The following is an 18,348-nucleotide window of genomic DNA, read 5'->3' as shown; positions in this document are numbered from 1 at the left end:
AAGGAAAACTATTTCAGTTTTGTATTTCATGTATTAATCATATCACAATACAAACATATCTTTCTTGTTATCTCAACTAATTTATAGACACAATTGATCGAATTTTTTTTTCTGACTCTGTTTATAAAACCACTAATACTAATCTTTGATGCCTAATTTTGGAATAAAATTTCATAAACTGGACAGTAACCACTTTTTTACAATAGTAAATTTATTAGAGGTGAAAGAAATTGGGGTTTATCTTAACAAGACAGGCTAAAATAGTTACCCTTTATTAATCAAAGAACTCTGAAATGATTAAACAAAATGGGAAATAAAGTAGCAAATGAAATTCAGTATAAATTAGGGTGACAGAAAACAAGGAAACTCCTTTACTAGTTTCACTTGTTCAGTGACTTTTAAAAAGCGATTCTGGAGGTTTAGTGTAGTGTTGGATAAAGAAACAACAGAAACAAAGAAAATAAAACAAGGCTTCATACAGGTTACCAATCTCAGGCAACTCCTTGGTTTACTGAGATAGTGAGGAATTAAATTGATGAAAGAAAGCCTGGAGCAACAATAGCACAAAATTAAAAGTGGATATGACTATGCACTGATACAAACCTATGTTCAGAACCTACTTGGTGATGATCAGAATAATATAGCATCTGCTCTTTCCCATGCTTAACTTTAATTAAGAGGAAATAAACCCTCACGAAAAAGAAAATAATGTCAAAGCAAACATGGTTTTTTGCAGGTGAGGTTACTTATATTTTCTTTGGTTTGGATGCTGCCAGTTAAACAAAGGAGAACATTTGTAGCTCAAGGTTGGCGCTCTCTGAGCTTGCTTGTTTTCTTGCAGATGTTTCATTACCCAAACTAGGTAACATTATCAGTGATAGACTAGGTTCCAAGGAGAGGTGGTATATTTCAGTGTTCCAAAAATCATTCCCATAATCTTCCCTTTTGTATCATAAAAATCAGTGTAAATGTTTCTCCAGATTTCAGGTGATCTCAGTCTCTGGTCTAACTCTATACAATTAGTAACAGAGAGGTGATAAATGTCTTTATAATATTCTTTTTGAAAATGAAAAAAAAAGTTCTATGTAGTTTGAACCTGGCAATTTTTTCAATATTCACCATGGAAGAGAAAAGAGGCAGCAAATAGCAGCTACTCTGATAATCAGAGAAATCCCACACAGTAAATTACTCTTTAAAAAAATGTACAGAAGCTGCAAACCCTTAATTAATAAGTAACACAAGCATGTAAAAGATTAAAAAGGAAACAGAACAGTCTTTAAAACATTAAGGTCACATGGACTACATATTCATTTTTTAAAAACAAAAGTGCTCTGGGGAAACATACATGAAATATAAAAAAATGTTTCTATTTATATAAAAGCCCAAGCATTAAGAACAAAATGCAAATGTTCTATAGAAACCTCAAACAATTTTATTGATAATGGGAGTATAACATATTATTGTAGGTCAATTGTTATGGTTAAATGGCTAGTGGAGCACTTAGACAATGCTCTCAAAAAGAAACTGCCTTGCCTTTTCTTGTTAGACAAGTATTATTGCAAATATTGCTAGATTATCAATCCCAGCCTTGTTTCTATCTACATCCAATATGTTTGAATGCAAGGCTGATAAAAATGGAGCAAAACATGCAAAAATATCATTGTGGCTGAATATTTATTAAATACCTTTTATTATCTGTGCATTTAAGTCACTATCTTAATACTACATTTATTTATTTATTTTATATGCTGCCTGTTTTACTAGTCAAACTCTGGACAGTTTAGAGTGGCAAAAAATATATAAAAGCACTAAAATTAACAATGACATAAAAGAGCACAAGAGCATGGACGGTACAGGGGTGGGCTTTTGTTTCTTACTTCATCAATCACCTGCAGAAGTGAGATGGTTCTTCAGATAACCTAATCTCATGCCATGAAGAGTTTTAAAAGTGATAACCAATACACTGAACTGGTCCCAGAAGCAAACCAGCAACTAATAAAGCTTGTATAACAGTGATGTTATAGGGACCATGCAAGAGGCCTCCAGTATTTTCCTTGCCAGTGCATTCTGTACCAATTTTAACTTCTGAATACTCTTCAAGGGTAGTTTTGTGTAGAGCGCATTCCAATAATCCAATTATTATCCTATTACCATATCTAGGCAATGTTCCTTCACTGAATTTGAACTATTTGACAATTACATTGCATAGTGAGATAAGGGTGATAGAGAACACAACAAAAAGAGCAGCCATGGACTTAAGTATTTGGAAAATGTATAAAATTCCAAGGCAACAATACAAAACATAATGCTGCCCGTCCCATGAATTCATATTAGGCATATATAAGGAATATAAATCATATGCTAAATAAACTAGGAATGTATAGTGGACTATGATTAAAAACAACCAATATTAGACATGACTGGTTGCCAAGCACATGCATAGCAGTTATGTGACTGTGGAGCACACTACAATGGCCGAAATCTCAAGGATTGGTCATAATTACCACTGGTTCAGCACTGTTGCAAGTTTGAATATTTGCTAAGCAAGTAGTCATTAAATGAGGATTACTTGTATTGAGCTCAATAAGGGATCTGCTATTATTGAATAAGATGCTAAATGCCTTTACTTTATCCATACAGAATTTGTTATAATTCAAGAAGTCTAAAGAGTATTGTTGATTTAGAAAAGGCCAGACTATTTGTCCAAAATTGCCTACACTTGAATAGTGATTCTTCAGATTCTTGAAGTAAAGTCTTTTCCATCATGTATTCTTTTAAACTGATGCCAGAGAACTGAACCTAACCCTTTTGCATGCTGAAGGTATTATCTATCAGTTATAGTTCATATCCCCTATAATACATTGATTTTCACTTGCATTATAATTCTCGGTCTAGCAGTTACAATTCCAGAAGTGAAAGTGATTGGTTATTTTATGCTGACACTTGCAGCTAGAAAATAGCATAACACAAAAACACTAATATACAGTACATACACACACATATCTGAAAGACCATCTATTCCAGGTAGAATCATGTTGTCCAGTAGGTCTATCCAGAAAGGGGTGGTTAAACAGTACTACTTCTAAATGAGATCAGAACAGGAGAACAAGAATATGCTGCTGCTCTATGTCCTTTGCAATAAAACAATCTGCTTCCTGAAATCTGAATGGTGTCCTCCCTGATAAATTTCCTGAGAACTCTGAAGTCAAAACTGTTTCACACAGCTTTTATTGTCTAACTAGAAGGTAACATTAAGGCACACAGAGTTTTAGTAAAGGTAGAAAATGTGTGCATGTTTCTATTTATGGTTTTATAACTCTGTAAACTGTCAGTGTACTGTCAAATACTCTTAATATATCAGTGATAGAAATGCTACCAAAGAATGTATACACAGATATAATTGTATTAATTAATCATTAAGCAACTAACCCATGGATAGTTTGTTTTTAATAAGTGTAAGTTTTACACTAAAATATACAATTATTTTAAAACAGTTTTAACGAGGTTTTCAGCAATTTTTGTATATGAGGAAGAAATTAATCATATAATCCAATGTGCAATGTATTTTCAAATATTTTAAGTGTCATCACGTAAAATATGAAATATTTTCTCCAAGTCTAGAATATATCTTCTAATTTTATTAATACTATTTTATTTCCCACACTGTAGTATATTACTGCACCCAAATTGCTTTTCTTTAAATTCTCTACCACTGACCACAAATTTTTTCCAATTTTATGTATTATTTTATTGATTACATTTGCATATAACACAATTCTGTAGATAAAAGCATGTTTGTTCTTTAAATAACGCACACACTTATAGATGGGTCATTTTCTTGTTTTCATAGGAATTCAACTTGCACTAAATTAGTGAAAATCTACGCAGCTCAATAATAGAAATGGCTAGGAATGGCTCTCCACATAAAGGAGGTCTTTTCAGCAAACTTGGACTTTGTTGGAAGTAACACTAGTACTGCCTGAGGGCAAAACCTGTGAACTTTTCCACTTAGGAACAGCTCCACACTAAAGAGGGGAGAATGTAACATTCTAAAAGAGATTTTAAAAATCTGTGAAGTGTATTAAATTTTGGCAAAGGCATTTTTAGTGCTAATTTTTCTCCCCTCTGAAAAAAGTGACGAGTAATATTATAGTACAATGTTAACATTTAGCCACTTGGCCTACAGTATTTAAAATAAAATTAGTATGATAATCAACATGTTTACTCTCCCCACCTGTAAATCAGCATTCCCAGAAAAAAAAATAGCTCATGTTCATTAGACAGTTTTCAGAAACTATTTTTATCTCTGCAAATTCCCATTAATGGCAGAAAAAGACATAATATATCTAGAGTGCAAATTTGGCCTTAATGAAATGTGAATTACAGATTATGACCTGTGACTGAATGACAGATTATGATCTGTGAATCTTCTTTACCCATCTAATCTATCAGAAACAAAAAACCTGGATTTTCCATCCAGACCACTATACTATTATAATCTTTGTTGATCTTACAGTGGGCAAGGCATTTGCAAATCTGTAATCAACTACTTGATAATAAGTTTGCCCTTTCTGTTATAATGGGGAAAAAACTTTAGTAAAACCAATTTCTGCCAATAAACAAAAACCCTTAAAGGAAACAAAACATGTCCAAGGTGCTTTATTCATGATTGTATTTTTTTAAAATGATTCAGAATAGGAAAAGTTTGACTGCCAATCCATCTGGAATACGGATTATTTATTTAGTAATTTAAATGTCTGTCAGCTCAGAAATAAGAAAAGGCCAAATTTAAATGCAGGCTATTTCAATATAAAATACCATTATACAGATTTTATACAAAAACTTGCTAAGCCAAGACATAGCAGCATAAAGTCTCCTAATAGCTATATAAGAACTGTCAACATTTCAGGGATTATCAGAATTGTTTTCCCCCCCCCCCACTAAAATATATTTTCAGGGGAATTTTGTATATGCTCTTGCAAATCTATTGCTCAAATGGGAACAGAATTCAGAGCACTATTTTCATTTCAGAGTTCATTTCCTGAAAGTTCAGAAACTATTCAGGTATAAATTTATTCCAGCTTTCTATGACTAGCTGAACTTTTCCACACAAAAAATTGCAACACCTCCATTGCTGACACACACTTATTGAAAACCACAGAGCACTTCCGGCATACTCTGAAAGAATAATACCTGTTGGAAAAAGGAAGCGGACGGGAAAATAATCTCTTAACATAGCAATAACTGAAGAGCTCCCCAGCAAAGCTAAGAAGCATCTGCCTGAAACAAGCCACAAGGGTGAAAGATTTGTTTGAAAATCTCCCTAGCCAGGTTTCTTTCTTCTAGCAAAGCCGCAGCGGGTCCAATGGGCCGAGTCTTAGTCAACAGGCTCTACCTCTCTTCCTGTTGCTTGGATTCATCAGCCTTCACATGTACCCAGTAATTTATCCCACTCTCACGAGCTCAAAGAAAGACCGCTGAAGTCTTCCCCTTGGAGAGCAAAGGCGTGCATCTTTTGCTCGCGCAGCCCCCCCCCCCTCACTTGTCCCTTTTCAGTATAAATTTAGCCAAAGCCGTTAAGGGTTGATTTTCCACCCCCGCCCCAACAAGACAGAGCTGCGAGGAGGATTAAAGGGGAAAAAGGATGCAAGCAGCTGTTCCGTGGGAACGGCCCTAGCCGGAGACCTTCTGGTCTCTCCAAATTCGAAGCAACGGAAAGGAAATTAAAAAAAAACTGGGGGGGGGGGGACGGCGGAAAAACTGGCAGTCTTCTTGCATCATCACGCCTCCCGCTTGGAGCAGCCCGCTTCTCCTCCGGCAGATGGAAGTCACCCCCTTCTGCCCCCAACCCCCTTCCTGAGAGGTCAATGCAACTGGCCGCCCGGGACGCGCGTAGGCAAACCCTCCCCCAGGCGCCCCCACAGGATTGGCCGGGCCTCCCCCCCCCAGGCAGTCAGGCCCAGCCAGCAGGGCGAAGCCTCCTTCCCGTCCGCCACTTACCACGCATTTCTTGCCGAGGAAGCCGAAGAGGCTCTCGTTCTCCTGAGGGGTGAGCAGCATGGAGCCCACGTTGGAGACCCTCCGCGGTGGCGGAGGCTGCTGCTGCTGCTGCTGCTGGTTGTTGTTCATGGCGGCCGCCACCGGCGCCCGGCCGGGACTGCCAACCCCTCCGCCGGCGGCTTCGCAGCTGGCTCTGGCTCGTCTGGGGGTCAGGCCCCGCGTCCCCTGGAGGGTGGCGGCCAGCAGCCTGTCTCCCCGCGCTATTGCAGCAACATCGGGTCGGCGACCTGAGGGGGCGCCGCGGCGGACCGAGGACCAACTCCTGAGGGGCTCTGCGAGCGGGCGGAGCGGCCGGAAAGTCCCGCTCCTTGCCCTCTGCGCGCCTTCCGCCGCTCTCCCGACAGGCACTAAACTTCCAACTTCTCCCCGGCGCCGGCCGTGCAATCCAACATGGCAGGGAGCGGAGGCGCGGGCGAGACCAAACGCCGCGGAGGGATAGGGGAGGACGCGGGGTCGAGACGCCCCAGGCTGCCTGGCCCGCGTCGCCGCTTCTCGGCCCGGCGCCCCCCTGCTTGGACTCTCTTCTCCGCCGGTCCGGAGAGCGTTGGCGGGGCGGCCCGCGGCTGAGCTTCAGCGCAAGTCCCAGTGGCGAGCGCAGGAGTCGTGCTTTCCGTGGCCTCCCCCGTTAAATACCGGGCGAGCCAGGCCAGGCTGCTTCCCCGGCCTTGTCATCCAGGAAGTCTGGATATTGGCGGTGGCGGAAGGCGGAGGAAGCCAGTGGAGATGCCGCGGGCTTGCAAGAGGGGACGCGCCCCGCGATTTCTGCAATTCTACCACACAGAACGTCGGGGCTGGTGGCGCGAAGCCGGGGTGTGCGCTCTTGTCACCTGCCTGCCCCTGGTTTAAAGGCTCCGACAACCCTGTAGACGTCATTGTGCCTAAGCGTTGCTGTTATAAATACGACTTTTCCTTTAATTTCTACAAAAGTGCTTGCGTACACTATGTGGAGCCTTCGATAATGGATGTTGGGTTTTGCTCGCTTCGATGCTTGGCAACGTCTAGTTCAAGGGTTAAGGTCCTAAATCAGGGGTCTTCAAACTTGGCCCTTTTATGACTTGTGGACTTCAATTCCCAGAATTCCTCAGCCAGCAAAGCTGGCTGAGGAATTCTGGGAGTTGAAGTCCACAAGTCATAAAAGGGCCAAGTTTGAAGACCCCTGTCCTAAATCATGGTTAAACGAGATTAAAATACCTTAAAAATGTGGGAACTCGGATCGCGTGTTTCCAGATAGAGCAGCATTTCTCAACCTTGACAAATGGAAGGTGTGTGGACTTCAAGTCCCAGCATGCTGGTTGGGGAATTCTGGGAATAGAAGTCTACACATGTTTGAATTGCCAAGACCGAGAAACGTGATGTTGAGGTTCTAAAGTTCGAAACGAACGACGGAACTTATAATTTTCATATTTTAACTGAACTGAGATAATTGTTTTGTTGTAAGTCTCATCCTTGGCTTTATGGAATTCCTGAATTTTTATCTGGATGCATCTTCATGTACTTGTGAGCATTGCTTGCATCTGTAGTAAAGGTTTTAATCTGGTCTTCAAACACTGCTCATTTATGACTCATGGACTTCAAGCCCCAGAATTCCTCAGTCAGGCACCCTGGCTGAGGAATTCTGGGAGTTGAAGTCCATGAGTCATAAAAGGGCTGAGTTTGAAGACCCCTGGTTTTAATCATATAAATCACAGATGTGGCCTGTTCTGCATTAAAAAATAAACAATATTTGAAGATACTCATTTTTGCAAGGAAACTGGTAGTACAATCTCAAACTTCAACCATGTTGAATTAGTAGTACTCACATGATAAAAACTAATCAGATCTAATATTTTGCATTGCTCATAAAATGGTCAGGATTATTACAGGATGATGATTACAATCTTCAAAATTCTATAACTAATAAAAACTGTTACTATGCACAGACTACTGTATCTCATGATACAGAGAGAGAGATTCAAGGAACAAATCCATACAAAGTCAATTTTTTATGCATCACAAAAACTAATATATGTTTTATGATACATCTGTACTTTTTTAAAAAAAAGACAAAATGCAGTCTATTGCAGTTTATAAACTTTTATAACATTTGCCATGGCACACATGGAACCATTTAGTTATAGTGCATGTCCTTGATATAATTAATCACACTAAAAAACCTGTTGAATTATATATGAGGGGTGATCTGAAAAAAGATTTCACATATCTTCATGTAAAAGTTGTGATAATTTAATAAAGGTTGATATGTATCTGATTTGGACTTAACCTGACTTGTGTTACTGAGTACTGAGGAGACTAAACTGGCCTACAAGAAAGACCAAATGAAAAATAAGTAGACATAGCAAGGATAAATATATGGCCAGTATAAAAGCAGCAAAGCAGATAAGAAGACCTGATAACGGCTAAGAAGAGGAAAGATGAAGAAAGAGACAGAAGGACTAATTCTGACTGCAAAAATTAATTCAAGATTAATTAAGACTAATTCAAGACCAAATCTTGAGAACAAATACATAAAAATTGAGAAGACAGAAATAGACAGCAAATGCCACCTTGCAAAAAAGAAACTGAATCACCCAGTTAGCTACTGCAAGATCGCACAGACTACAAACAACAGCATGATGAAGTAACAATGGTGTGTTGAAACATTTGCAAAAAATGCCGTTTTCCATCAAAAAAATACTACTTTGTCTAGTTCAAAATAGACAAAGTAATAGAAAATGAAGAAGCTAAATATATACAGACAACCACCTGCTACATAACTCCCCAAACTTAACAATTGTTGATATAAAGACCAAAAAAAAGCATAATGAATGTGGCAGTATCTGGTGACAGCAGAATAGAGAATTGGAGAAAATCACAAAATACAAAGACCTGCACATAAAAATAAAACAACTGTGATGAAAGAAAACAAAGATAGCACCAATAGTAATAAGTGCCATGTGTGCAATCCCAATATACCTGGAGCATCACTTGAACCCCATTGGCATTGACAAAATCATGTCAATGTAAGCAGCCTTACTAGATACTTGCATCCTGTGATAATACTTTTAATTCTATCAAACAAGAACATCTGCCTATCTCAGGTCTTTGGGAAGGACTTTATAGGTGGATAAAAATGTCAAAAACAATCTAAACAATCTAATAATGATAGCTTGTTCAATAGTTCATTTCCAAAGGGAGAAAATTAAATCCTGTTGGAAAGTGTACCTTGTATCCTACACATCCAGAGTGTTCTAAGCTACATTTGCTTATTTAAGACTATTCACTATCATATTGATCTTTATAGAAACAGTGGCCGAGTTCACATGTGATTCACAACACTGTTTAACAGGGTCCCATGCTATGTTCACACACATCCTAGAACCTATCAACAGGCAAATTTCTAGTGATGGAAATGCATTGGAGTGAACTTTCTCATGGAACCCCAGTAAACTCTCATGGGACCCTTGGATTCTGTGCAACCCAGCTTGGAAAGCTTTGTATAATGCTCTATTTACACCAAAATGCTTTGGTTCACATAAGACACTACTAAGCACATTAAAATCTGATTACTCTGGTTTGTTTGAAGCATTATGGCTCAGTGCAACATTGGATTCCAGCTAATTTCTTCCTTGATAAAATTAAAGGAAAGGCACAGTATGTTTGGGTGCATTTCTTTATTATATTTCTATACTCTAAGACCTGATATTGAAAAACTAATTCAATGGGCTCAGGCCTACTAAAAGTGGAGATCTATCAAGAATTTTTACCAACAAAACAAAAAAATGAGGAAAAAAGGATGAATTTAACACTGCAGTATGCTTTAATTACTCAGGTAATTATATTCAGAATACAGGTAGTCCTTGATTACAGCTGTAATTGAGCCTGGAATTACAGTTGTATGTTCTGGCAGTTGCTAAGCAGGTCACCATATGACTGATTTGATGACTCTTGTTGCAGCAGTTGTTAAGTAAACATCACAGTTGCTAAGCGAACCCATTTTCTTCAATGAACGTTTTTTGCCAGATGCTGGAAATAAATGCCAGAAACTGGTAAAACCCACCAAAAATCATCATCACATGAGAGTGGACACTGCAAACAGCTAAATATGTGACCCTCTTGCCAAGCAGCCAAAACATGATCATGTGACTGTTGTGCATGTCTGGCTGTTGGAAGGCTGAAACAAGTAGCTTTGGGAGGAGGGCCCATTGTAAAAGTCACTAAGCAAGGATTATCTGTAACACAAATGTAGATACTCAATATTTTTTTATGATTTTTATGATTTCATTCTAAAATATTTTTCAAAAACATTTTAAATTATTCTAATATACCAGGTAAATATCCTGTAACCAACATATTTGCATTTTGTTGAAAAATGGGAGACAGGTCTGAAATACTTTGATAGAAGAGAGTGCAAAGGAAATACAGTCAGGAAATACAGGATACTACTGTACAGGCAGATGCTCTGAATTGTGGAGTGAATGTATACAAATTACAGAAAACATCTGTTCTGAACTTTACTAGGTAGAACGCATGAGAGGATTAAAATTAGTCCGTTCTGAAATATCTTTTGATATACAAACATCCTGTAATATCTTGCCAACAAATGAAATAGTCCATTAATTTTAATTACAGATGTGAAACTTCAAAAAAGGAAATCATCCTTTCCCTAACCCTTTTTGTTGAAAAAATGAAAAAAAAGGATTACAAATATTTTCATTTAAAAAAGTACAAATGATCAAGAGGCCAATAAAATTGTTCTGAAACCATAAAGATAAAGGTAAAGGTTCCCCCGCACATGCATGCTAGTCATTTTCAACTCTAGGGGCCGGTGCTCATCTCTGTTTCAAAGCCGAAGAGCCAGTGTTTGTCTGAGGACTTCTCCGTGGTCATGTGCTAAGCACATTGGTTTGTGCTTAAATTGTAAGCCGCCCTGAGTCTTCGGAGAAGGGCGGGATATAAATGGGATTAAAATAAAAAAAAATAAAAAAAATGTGGCCAGAATGACTAGACGCCAAAGGCGCACGGAACGCTGTTACCTTCCCACCGTAGTGGTCCCTATTTTTCTACTTGCATTTTTTATGTGCTTTTGAACTGCTAGGTTGGCAGAAGCTGGGACGAGTAAGCTGCACTTTTTTTGTTAAATGGTCTGAGACTAATGATTGACAAATCCACTGATACTTGCAACATGTTTTGGATTTTAACCTCTTTCCTTAGCTTTCTATTCTCTTCCTTCCTTCCTTCTTTCCTGCAAAAAAGCTGATCCTGTTCCCAGGTATGGTAAGCTGATGTATGTTAGACATTTGTACCGCATGCACGCACCCTTGTCAATTCACCTTGAAGTGAATTGTTTATTTTATATGGACCTCAAATAAGCAGGTGTTAGACATTGGTAATTTTCAGGTATCAATTAATCACAGAGCTGCAGCAAAATAGGAGATTAAAATGTCCATGGCTGAAACCTAACACTGAAATACAAGGGCAGGTTTCCAAATCTGGCTTCTCCAAGCACATGGTTCTGTATGCTTCAGTAGGTGTTTAATGGCCTGAATTAAGAGAAAAAGCAATAGTGGTATTTGATACCCACAGGTAGTTCTTGATTTATAACTGTTCATTTAACAATAGTTCTAAGTTACAATGGCATAGAAAAATCTAACTTAGAACCCATACTTATGCTTATGACAATCACACTATCTGTATGGTCACATGATCTCAATTCAGGCACATGGCAATGAACTCATATTTATGACAGTTGTGGCATCCTCCAGTCAAGTTATTGTAATGTGTGACCTTTTTTGCCAATTTCTGGCAAAAGCATCCATTGGGGAAGCCTGATCTGCTTAACAACCATATGATTCCCTTAATGACTGCCCTAAAAACTGTTATAAAATTGTCCCTGAGTTGACTTAAGTCTGCAATGGCTTACATCATAAATTATGTTCCCAACTGTGGTTGTAAGGATGACTACCTGTATTCTACAGCCTTAGCTACTTTAGGTACCTTAAAGGTAAAGGTAAAGGTTCCCCCGCACATGCGTGCTAGTCGTTTCCGACTCTAGGGGCCGGTGCTCATCTCCGTTTCATAGCCGAAGAGCCAGCGTTTGTCCGAGGACGTCTCCGTGGTCATGTGGCCGGCATGACTAGACGCCAAAGGCGCACGGAACGCTGTTACCTTCCCACCATAGTGGTCCCTATTTTTCTACTTGCATTTTTACGTGCTTTCGAACTGCTAGGTGGGCAGAAGCTGGGACGAGTAACAGGCGCTCACTCTGTTACGCGGCACTCGGGATTCGACCTGCCAAACTGCCGACCTTCTGATCGACAAGCTCAGCGTCCTAACCCACTGAGCCACCGCGTCCCTTTAGGTACCTTACATAGTACTATAGAGACATTTGTTTCCTTAGCTTATTTAAGCCCATATATCCAGTAGAATTGTTATACAGGAGTTGCTTTTTTAAAATGTTGAAAGTTTTGCTTGAAATATATAGAGCTAATTCCATAACAACCCATTGCCACGGTGTCCTTGTATTGCTAAATGCAAGGTTCCAATAATCATTTGAATGGTTACCCTAATAGTTGCTGGTGATGAGGATGCATGAGATGGCTTATCATGGATCTGTTTATAAAACCAGAGCATTTACAGCATTTCAGAGCAAAGTTCTCTTTTCTGTACAAAAACTAGCACAATGAGCAACTAAACCAGATGGATCCAGCAGTAGTCCCAGTAGACACTGTACTAAGAGACCTTTTCAGATAGTTCTAGGAAAACTGTCAAACCATATGCTGGCTTCCAAAGGAAGTGGATGTTAAAGAAGATTATTCTAGAAAATCAAGACAGCATTATATGTTATTACTGCATATTGCAAGCTACAGTCCAAGAAATTAGGGTAACCGAGTTTTTGTGTGTTTTACAGTCATAGGAGTCATTCTGTGTGGAATTAAATAGCCCTAAATTGCATGCAAACTGAAACATATTAATTAGAAAATGTCTTCAAGAATATTGGCCAGGAGCCAAGCCATTTTAAATGAAGTTTTATGGTTTCCTTTTATTGGTTTTAGTAACTTGCCACTTCTGTTATTGTAAACACTTGGTAGAAGATGACACATTGAAGACATATAATCACTTATGTGGGTGATTCACATCCAGCTGATGCACACAACGTAATTTATTGAAGGAGATATTGTGATTATTAGGAATTTCTTTGTTTTTTAGCCTCTTAAGCTGCTCTAGAAATTTAATTTGTTCTTTAAAAAATAATACTTCACGGAAGAATGTAGCGTATCTGGATTCAAGTAAGCTAAAAGGATAATGTTATCAATAGGCTGAGGTTGTATTTTACAATTGGGCCTCTGTCCCCATTAGCATTAGTGATGATTACTATTTAGGTCTGCTAAACAGTGTGTAGTAGACTAATTTTGTTATGGAAGAGCTTTAACTAATTTGAGTTTTCTGATGCTTCTGGGTTGTATCCTAGCAAATTAATCTCAATTCCTGCAACAAAAGATTCAAAAGATAAAAATATAAGCAGGAGTAGTAACTACTTCTATCAACATACCCATAGATGCTATAGTATGTATATAATATCCCTACTGCTATAGACATAGCTATCCACTAGTTATTGAATAAGTAAAAGCACAAAATTAATAGAGCTGTGAGGACCTTCTGCACATTGTACCAAGATGTTACATGACCCTGGTAAGCTGTTAAAGTGAGTCTTTGTTACAGTCTCAGGTATGTGCTTATAATTATTTGTTATATTTGTCACTTTTTTCTCCAAACTTTATTCTTTATTTGTAGAAAAATCCAAACAATAAATACAGCACCACAATACAGAATAATAACAGAAAACAAAACACTGCACTATCTAGCCAGCCCCTTAAAAACCTTAATCAATTTTAACAATTTACAGTACTAAAGGATTAGGGTTAAGACTAAAGATTTAACATAAAAGTTAGGCTGATAGATAGCTATGGATTTATAAAAAACCCTACATATATATTGGTACCTCAGTACATGTTGTTAATTGATTCTGAAAGGCTTGACAAATACCAAAAACAATGAGTACCAAACACATTTTTCCCATAAGAAATAATGTAAATAAATTTAATGCATTCCCAAACCAAAGACAATGCAAAATTTTAAAGCAATGTGTAAAGATAGGGTTGTATATAATTACTTTACAATGAGAAATAAACCTAAAAATAATAAATACTTAGATTATATAAAATAAAAACTTTACCTGTACTGATCAGGAAAGAAGCACAAGCAAAGAAGGGGGGGAGGGGTAGGGATGGATAGGTAGGGGAGGGGGAGGGGGGGATTGTTAAAGATAAAATGTATTTTAAAACTTTTCAATAAAAAAAAAGGAAAGAAGCACAAAAATACACAAAATGACCATAGAAACTAAGATAAGACCACAAAAGAATGTGCACATGGCAACAGCTACCACATGACTAATGCGTGACTCTTTGTTTTGGCTGGAAAGTGTAGCACGTCACAAGGCAACCGACAACTTACAAGTTCTAGTTTGCACATCGAGTACTAAACAAATGACAAATACCGGGACAAAATTTTCTTGTCAAAATGCCAAATTTGAGTACCAAATTTGATGAGTTTCAAAGCAGATGAGTACCAAGGTATGACTCTAATATTATATTGCGATCAAATAAAAAGGAAAAAAAATCTAATGATACTATTGTATTAATGTAAAATATCATAAAATCTGTATCAAAGAAGTAGATATTGATGCATTTTTCATGAGAAGAAAATATTGCCTTTTTTGAGTGGATAAGTTATAGATTTACAGAAACCAATCCTTAATGTCTCAACAATTTTACTTTTCCAATTTGCCAGTATAATTGTTTGTGCCACCCCATGCCTGGGACAACCAAAATTCTTCCTAGATAATCAGATGACAGAAGTTTGGTAGACACAAATTCAACATCACATTAGCATCTTTAACACTGAGGGATTTCTTCATAAATCAACTTATGTACATTAAAAGTTCATATGACCACATCATATATCAATGACCTTTCAATGTTTTTGCATCTCCAACAGAGAAAATCTGTTGTCCATTCTTTCAACTACTGTACATTACTTGGGGTGTCCAATTCACTCTAAGTAGAATTTTCTGAACAAAATAGTTTTTATTTAATTAATGTAAGTAGCCAAGAGTTACACATTTATTTATTTGTATCCCATCTCTATTATTTTTACAAATAACTCAAGGCAGTGAAACACACCTTCTTCCTGCTGTTTTCCCCAAAACAACAATTTTGTGAAGCAAGTTGTGCAGAGAGAACATGTCTGGTCCAAAGTCACTCAGCTGGCTTTCATGCATAAGATGAGACTTGAATTCATGGACTCCCACTTGCTGGCCTATTGTCTTAACCACTAGATCAAACTGGCTCTCACTGTCAATTCCTCAAGTTGTGAATGAGGCAATCTTACAAATTCTCTAAGTAAAACAAACAGTAGATTAAAAAATACTTGCTTTCTGATTCCATTTATATCAGACATATGTTTATTTTTCAACTAGTTTGCCCATTTTCTTTTCTCTTCCCAGTCTCTTTAACTGCTCCTTTAACTGTTTCCTTCTTTTTCTTCTTTTGGGCTAGAATGGGGGATAGGGCATGCTTTTTGTGAATATGTTTATGTGAGAAAGAACAACTACGATGTGCAGATAAGGGAAAGGAAAAATGGAAATAAAAAAAAACACTTTTTTTCAGAAATAAAAATATCCTGAGAACCAATTGTACTTCAGATTCATTTAACCATTGCCCTTTTACCTAATAGAACTAGCAACTGACTCATGCATCGGAGATCAAAGCAGAGCTGGGTTCACATTACTTCTAGGTGAACCCACTTCCTGTAGCGCAAAACTTTAAAGAATAGGTTTGCATTCTACCATAAATATGCTCTTGATTTCATATGGTATATTTCTAATAGTCTACAATTTCCTTTATTTTTAATAGTCATATTCAACTGTTTGAAGGTAATCCAAGTGTTTCACTGATTTGGAATGAGTTTACAGTTGAGATAAAAAGGGACAGAGAAAATCCAAAGGAAGTTGATCAAATTGGAAATGTCATCTGACTGTCTTCTGGCTGTACTAACCCTAGAAAGTGAAGGAGTGAGCATGTACACATGTACAAACCAAAAGCCCTCCCTTTGCAACTTACAGATTGGTTGATAATTTACTTTGCTTGATTATATTGTTTAGGTGTTCTGTTTTGACAGTTAATGTATTTTAGTCACTCCATGACAGTGTTGTTACTTTAATGAAATGTGAGGTCATTGTAACATGAGGCCTGCCTTAATTTTGCAATGTGATGTTTGGGCTGTGTTTAAGTGGCATGTCATGAGACTGGGTTTTCTTTCTGGGATTTTTGTGGTAGATAAAATAATAAAACAGTAGGCCTTCATCTTACAGAAGGAATCCCAAGAAAACCAAGAGTTGGGCTAATACTTGGAAAGAAAACTATATTCCCACTATAAGTGACACTTTATCACTTCAATAAAGATCTTTGTTACTCAGTTTAAGCCTTCTTAATCATATTGGATAAAGTAAAAAAAACTGGATAAAAATGTATTTTTCCCCCACTTTTGAGTGTTTGTGTAGTGTTAAGAAGTATCCACATACTAACGACCTCCTCCTTTTGTGAGCCATATTTTGGAGACACTGGGCTCCCTACAGATGTGTGGGAGTCATCTGTCAGAAGTTTCATTGATAGTCACATCTGGAGACATCTAAGGTTAGAGATGGATCATTGATTAGATTCACTAGGGAGGTCACATCCACAAGAGCCAGTAGAAAACTTGGCTGCTGAGATGGAACAGCAAATACATCCTCACAAAGCATCACTATGCTTAATAACTAAAGATAGCGAAATTAACTTTGATACATGAGAGAGAATATTCCACAACTTCCTGTCCCCAAGACTAAAACTAAAGCAATGTAACAAGTAATTTCTGCTCTTGCTTGACGTATCAGATATGCTGTCTTGAGTGGTGTCTTCAATCTGATTAATGACAGAGCCAGTTTATTTATTTATTTAGTTGCATTTGTATACCGCCCTTTCCCTGAGGACTCAGGGCGGTTTACAGGGAATTAAAAATCAAAACATATAAAAGTTAAAACCAGTTAAAAAGTATTAAATTCACCCTGTACACTAAAAACCCCAATTAAGATTTTCTCCTCAGCCTGGGCCCGAGAGCTCAAAGAGCCAGGTCTTCAGGCCCCGGCGGAATGATCGGAGGTCGGGAGCAGTCCTCAGCTCCACCGGCAGCTGGTTCCAGAGGGCAGGCGCTCCCACTGAGAAGGCCCTATCCCTGGGTATCACCCGCCGGCAATCTCTCACCGGCGGAACCCTGAGCAGACCCTCCCTGTGGGAGCGCACTGGGCGAAGGGCGTTTGATGCCGGCAGCAGGTGTTCCCTCAAATAACCCGGACCCAGGCCATGTAGGGCTTTATAGGTAATAACCAGCACCTTGAATTTCACCCAGAGGGCAACCGGAAGCCAATGCAGCTCGCGGAGTAGAGGTGTTACATGGGAGTATCGGGAAACCCCCATTACAACTCGCGCGGCCGCATTCTGCACCAGTTGAAGCCTCCGAGTGGTCTTCAAGGGCAGCCCCATGTAGAGAGCATTACAGTAGTCCAAACGGGAGGTCACAAGCGCATGAGTGACTGTGCGTAGGGCGTCTTGGTCCAGATAGGGACGCAACTGGCGCACCAGGCGAACCTGTGCAAAAGCCCCCCTGGTCACGGCTCCTATGTGATCTTCAAAATTGAGCCGTGAATCCAGGAGGACGCCCAAGTTGCGAGCCCTATCAACGGGGGGTAACACCTCACCCCCCATCGTTAGAGGTGGAATAACTTGGTTAACCCGAGACGCCGATATGCACAGCCACTCAGTCTTGGCGGGATTGAGACGAAGCCTGTTTCTCCCCATCCAGACCTGAACCGCCTCCAGGCACCGGGACATTACGGAGAGGGCATCACTGGGTTGGTTCGGGGTGGAAAGAAAAAGTTGGGTATCATCAGCGTACTGGTGATACCCCACCCCAAAACCACGAATGATCTCGCCCAGCGGCTTCATATAGATGTTGAACAGGAGAGGCGAGAGAACCGACCCCTGAGGGACTCCACAAATGAGAGACCTCGGGGCGGATCTCTGCCCTCCTGTCAACACCGACTGCGAGCGGCCCTGGAGGTAGGAGGAGAACCACCGTGGAACGGTGCCTCCCACTCCCAACCCCCTGAGATGCCGCAGCAGGATACCATGGTCGATAGTATCGAAAGCCGCTGAG

General features: G+C 39.0%; 1 protein-coding gene across 2 annotated transcripts in view; it reads right to left on the bottom strand.

The window, feature by feature from the left end:
• WASL (WASP like actin nucleation promoting factor) overlaps nt 1-6,656 on the bottom strand; it is a 36,290-nt gene extending 29,634 nt beyond the window's left edge. For both annotated transcript variants that reach the window (XM_081331611.1, XM_081331612.1), the window contains exon 1: nt 6,001-6,656. In XM_081331611.1, the coding sequence (XP_081187737.1) occupies nt 6,001-6,129 (129 nt within the window). In that variant the 5' untranslated portion in view covers nt 6,130-6,656. The remainder of the gene's footprint in view (nt 1-6,000) is intronic.
• Between the last annotated feature and the right edge of the window lie 11,692 nt (nt 6,657-18,348).

Source organism: Vipera berus (genome assembly GCF_964194415.1).
Source record: "Vipera berus genome assembly, chromosome: 6".
NCBI classification, from domain to species: domain Eukaryota; kingdom Metazoa; phylum Chordata; class Lepidosauria; order Squamata; family Viperidae; genus Vipera; species Vipera berus.
This window is presented reverse-complemented; position numbering and strand designations above follow the sequence as displayed.